The following is a 4,215-nucleotide window of genomic DNA, read 5'->3' on the forward strand; positions in this document are numbered from 1 at the left end:
GTCTGTGTTACTCTGACCCGGCTACCTCTCCCTGTTAGGGATTACTCTTCCTTTTCTTTTACTACCCACTTTGAGCCCTGTTGCTTCCCTTGCTGTTATTGATATCATTTTTACGACCCAATTATCAATGAAATATCGCTCGTTTGAGATACGACAATATGTCATCCACCCTTATGACCCGGATGTGGTTTGACGTAATTGGATTCCCCGTCACGTTGATTCGGTTGTTTTACAGGTTTCGCATGTCGATGAGTCAATTACCCATGCGGGACCGTGAGAAACTCACTCTCCACAACGAGGCTTTGAGGGAGCTTTAAAAGCAATGGAGCATTCCCCTGTGAAATAACTTTTATTTGATAGTCCTGTGCTAGTTGTTACTTTTGATGTAAATAAAACTCCGCGGATTAAGATTGTTCTTGGACAATCCCCAAGTTGTAATTAAACAAGTATGATATATCCCCTAGGGAGTACTCTAGACCGACAAACACACTTTAATTTCTGGTTGTGGGTAGTTTATATAGATATTCTTTCGCGGATATTGGTCCAACGTACTTTCGCCCAATCTTGTTTGGATGGACATACTCGACCTATCATTGTGAGGTTTATCGCACGCAGACTCTCCACTTTTTCTTTCTCTTGTTTGTTGTCTTTATCATATGTCCGTCTCTTCCAGTTCATCTATTCCCCTAATCACTCACATGATCCGGAAGAGAGACTTATTCGAAAAAGAGAAGTTTATAACCATGGACAAACTGATGACTCGTCTAAAAATAAAAAAAAAAAGAAAAGAATAAAAACACTGGTATATGAGTGAGAACTTAAAAATTGATGCAACTGGGTCGCGATTTTGTAAGAAACAATGTTTCAAGTGCAATATGTTCCATGAAAACCTTTATATCTTCAGTTCTACAATATAAATAGCTTCTACATTTTTATTTCTTGATAATATATCACTACAAAAATATACCAGCAATAATATTATTTAAGATTTTTTTCAATAGCAGAAACATTATCCTCATTATTTAGATCGATCGCACTCATAAATAGAAAATTTCATATCATTCATTCTCTGCACTCAAGCCAGCTCAAATGGATATCCCCTCATCACAGAAGCCAATAATGCGACAGACATCACTTGTCTTCAGTTTCTCCAGTTGGCCCAGCACCAGAGGGGCGAACTTGTAAACTGTTTCTTTGCACTGCAAAAACAAGAGAGGAAAAAAGTAAGATTTAGAAAACAAATAAATAAAATCTGTAATTCTTTTCTTCATTAAAAAGATCTGCTTTTTCAGAAAAATTAAACTTTGCTACTAGGGCTGTCAATTTGGCTCGTTGTTCGTGAACAACTCGTGTTTGGCTCGTTAAGCAGCTCGTGTTCGACTCGAAATGGCTCGAAAAAAAAAATTATATAACTTTTTATATAACAATATATTACATATATTATTTATATAATAATATATTATAAATATTTATGTCTAAGTTTAAATCATAACACCTCATGTGGCAATGTGGTTAGTGTCTTTATTTATATAGATTTGATGCAGATTCGAATCCCACACTTTACATCTATTTTTCTCAATTTTAGTTTAACGAGTCAATTTCGAGTCGGACATGAACACAAATATTTAAATCGAGCCGAACACGAACACACTGTTCACGGGCCGATTTCGAACACGAGCCGATTTCGAACGCGAGTTGCACAGTCCTATTTGCTACTCACTTGTTCTTCTTGATCTTCTATTTCTTCACAATACTCCAGAAGAGCATCCATCACTCGCATCTTGCATCATGAAATATACATATATATACATTATTCAAAAATTAAAATATAAAAAAAATTGTAAATTTAAATGAGAATTGCAATCTTACCCTTATTCTTGATTGCTTGAGCTGATAGAAAAGATCCCTGACAGATCGACGGCAAGTTGCACAGGTTCGCTCATCTGTCACCTATCCAGTTAAACAACTCGAGATAACACTGGAAATGCTTCACTTGTGCTTCTTCAACTCAAAATTTGACCAAATACTCCCATAATTCCTCTAAATTAAGACTTTAACTTGATATCTTATGATTCTTCGCGTTGTTTCCAACCAATATACGTGTTCATCCAAGTTTTATTTTTTTTATTTATTTGCTCTCAATAATTTGAATTAGATCGAGTCTAATTCCGAAAATAAAATAGTTAAAGGATGAATCAAAAACCTCAACATACAATCTAAGAAAATTAGCAGAGCAGTGCAGAGTTTCAATCTAACTATTGAGGGGCTGTTTGGAATTACTTTAAATTTTATTTTTTATTTTCTATTTTTGTTTTATGTTGTATTTTAAAAAAATAAAAATAAAAATATTCAAAATAATTTTTAGATATTTTGAGTATTTTTAAAATAAACTAATTTATTTTCACAATTTTACTACGATCAAAGAAGCCATTAGCATTCATCATTTATTTAAAAAAAAAAAGTTTATGAATGAACAATTTAAAACTCCACTGTTATGTTTCTTACTGATTTCATGAAGCACAGACCGGTGCGGTTGCATAGTATTTCTTCATCAACTTGTCCTCTCAGAGCCAATGTTGTTCTATGCACATATGCTTCAGATGTATCTAGGCACTGAAAAAATAAAATACATGGAAGATTTACAAACATACCACTTAATTCTTATGCATTTACATGTCTAACACTTAAATCTTAGGCTCCGTTTGGGGGCAGCTTATCCGCTTTCAAAATGCCGCCTCATCGTTTGGAAACTACGTTTGAGCAGTTTATCTGGATAAGCACAAACTGCTCCAAACGCACCCTTAATTTTTTACTTATATGCACCTGACGTATGCATGAAAGGTATATTTCTGATGTGATATACAAGTTTTGGGTGGTATAAATGGAATAAGTAAAGTTTAGAAGCACAATATGTAAATACATATGAATTGGGTGGTATATATCTAAAAAATTTGTTTTTACATGCAGCTATGAAATCCATACCTTTGACTTCAGTTCAGAAGGCAGAATTTTGCAGGCTTCCATGGAGAGCATTCCAATCTCTTCAAACAAACCCAAATGTGCTGAAAACTTCTCTGTTTTTTTCTGAACATTTTAGAGCAAACACCATAGATTGAATCTGACATAAAAGATTTTTTAAATTATTACCTTTGTTACTGTGCCTGGACTCAGACCAAGACCTTCCATCCACATTTGTTAATGAAATCAGCAGAAAAAGAAAGCTCATTGCCAGAACAGTTTCCTTCATTTTCACTTTCAGCAATCTGTAAATATCAAACTTTGGGGGTGCTTCGATATGTAAAAAACATAGGAATTGTGTGGCATGTATGCAAATTGACAAACGGGTGCCGCATACCTCAAGGGAGACGATGCAAACTTACAAAGAAGTTGCAGTTGCAGATATAATTCTTCAGGAAATTAATGGCTATGCATTGTAGTTGTTTAAGGTCATGAAAATGTTTATATATAGCTAACTCAACAGGCTATGCAAATTATAGAGATGACTGAACTCTCATTTTGCACATTGGAAACTATTTTATCTACTATTTTTCTTCATCTGGACTCATTGCTTTAAAATGTATTACAAGATGCTTCTTTTCCATATTTTTTTGCAGATTTATTTTATTTTCTAAGGACTGATGTTATTATCTTAGTACAAGCAATTGGTTTATTTTCATATTATTGGGAAGCATATTGGTTGATGTTTGAAGGAAAGTTCGCAGAAGGTGTGTTACAGTTGCAGGTGAAGAACATGGAAGAAATATTGATCAATAAAGCCTTGAAATGAAGTTAATTATTCTTAATGATAATATAATACTTAGTAAATGCTTTGCAGTTTTAATTGGACTTAAACAATTTGTAAGGAATGTTTTACTGTTAAATTGAGGAATTTGATGGATTTAATTGATTTGCATTCCCTGGCTATCTATATTTTTTATCTCATATTTGTTTGATAAAAATCTAGTAAGATTTAGATAGAAGCTACTCAATTCTTATGTATTTACATATCTAACACCTAAAATTAATATTTTTATATATAAGTCACTTTACCTATCCATGAAAAGAAATGCATCACTTTTATAAAAGTTAAAATAGAGGTATTTAGAGCTGAAAATGTAAAAAGACAAATTTTTGAAGTTAGATATGTAAATACTTAAGTATTTGGTGATATTACATCATGACTCCGTAGGTAGAGCTACATGCGGAGTCAATCAC

At 33.2% G+C, this 4,215-nt stretch overlaps 1 protein-coding gene across 2 annotated transcripts; it reads right to left on the reverse strand.

The window, feature by feature from the left end:
* Nucleotides 1-897: 897 nt before the first annotated feature.
* On the reverse strand, nt 898-3,457 carry LOC110020306. 2 transcript variants are annotated; one of them, XM_020718359.1, is made up of 7 exons: nt 3,356-3,457; nt 3,148-3,277; nt 2,983-3,074; nt 2,506-2,613; nt 1,870-1,950; nt 1,721-1,780; nt 898-1,199 (listed from the first exon to the last, which is right to left on the reverse strand). In XM_020718359.1, exons 2-7 carry the CDS (start codon nt 3,245-3,247, stop codon nt 1,086-1,088), a joined length of 555 nt encoding a protein of 184 aa, XP_020574018.1. In that variant the 5' UTR covers nt 3,248-3,277; nt 3,356-3,457; the 3' UTR covers nt 898-1,085. The 2 variants fall into 2 exon arrangements, with proteins under 2 accessions (XP_020574018.1, XP_020574017.1); XM_020718358.1 differs by having other exon boundaries at nt 900-1,199; nt 3,148-3,263; nt 3,356-3,456.
* Between the last annotated feature and the right edge of the window lie 758 nt (nt 3,458-4,215).

The sequence above is a fragment of the Phalaenopsis equestris genome, unplaced genomic scaffold (genome assembly GCF_001263595.1).
Source record: "Phalaenopsis equestris unplaced genomic scaffold, ASM126359v1 Scaffold000094, whole genome shotgun sequence".
Classification (NCBI taxonomy): Eukaryota; Viridiplantae; Streptophyta; class Magnoliopsida; order Asparagales; family Orchidaceae; genus Phalaenopsis; species Phalaenopsis equestris.

What these genes read in the sequence shown, in the direction of transcription:
- LOC110020306 (XM_020718359.1), bottom strand. Translation starts at nt 3,247, where the DNA reads ATGAAGGAAACTGTTCTGGCAATGAGCTTTCTTTTTCTGCTGATTTCA. An exon ending in GTCTGTGCTTCATGAAATCA is followed by an intron (nt 1,951 to 2,505) that starts GTAAGAAACATA and finishes TTAACTGGATAG; the next exon opens with GTGACAGATGAGCGAACCTG. An exon ending in TCAAGCAATCAAGAATAAGG is followed by an intron (nt 1,781 to 1,869) that starts GTAAGATTGCAA and finishes TCATGATGCAAG; the next exon opens with ATGCGAGTGATGGATGCTCT.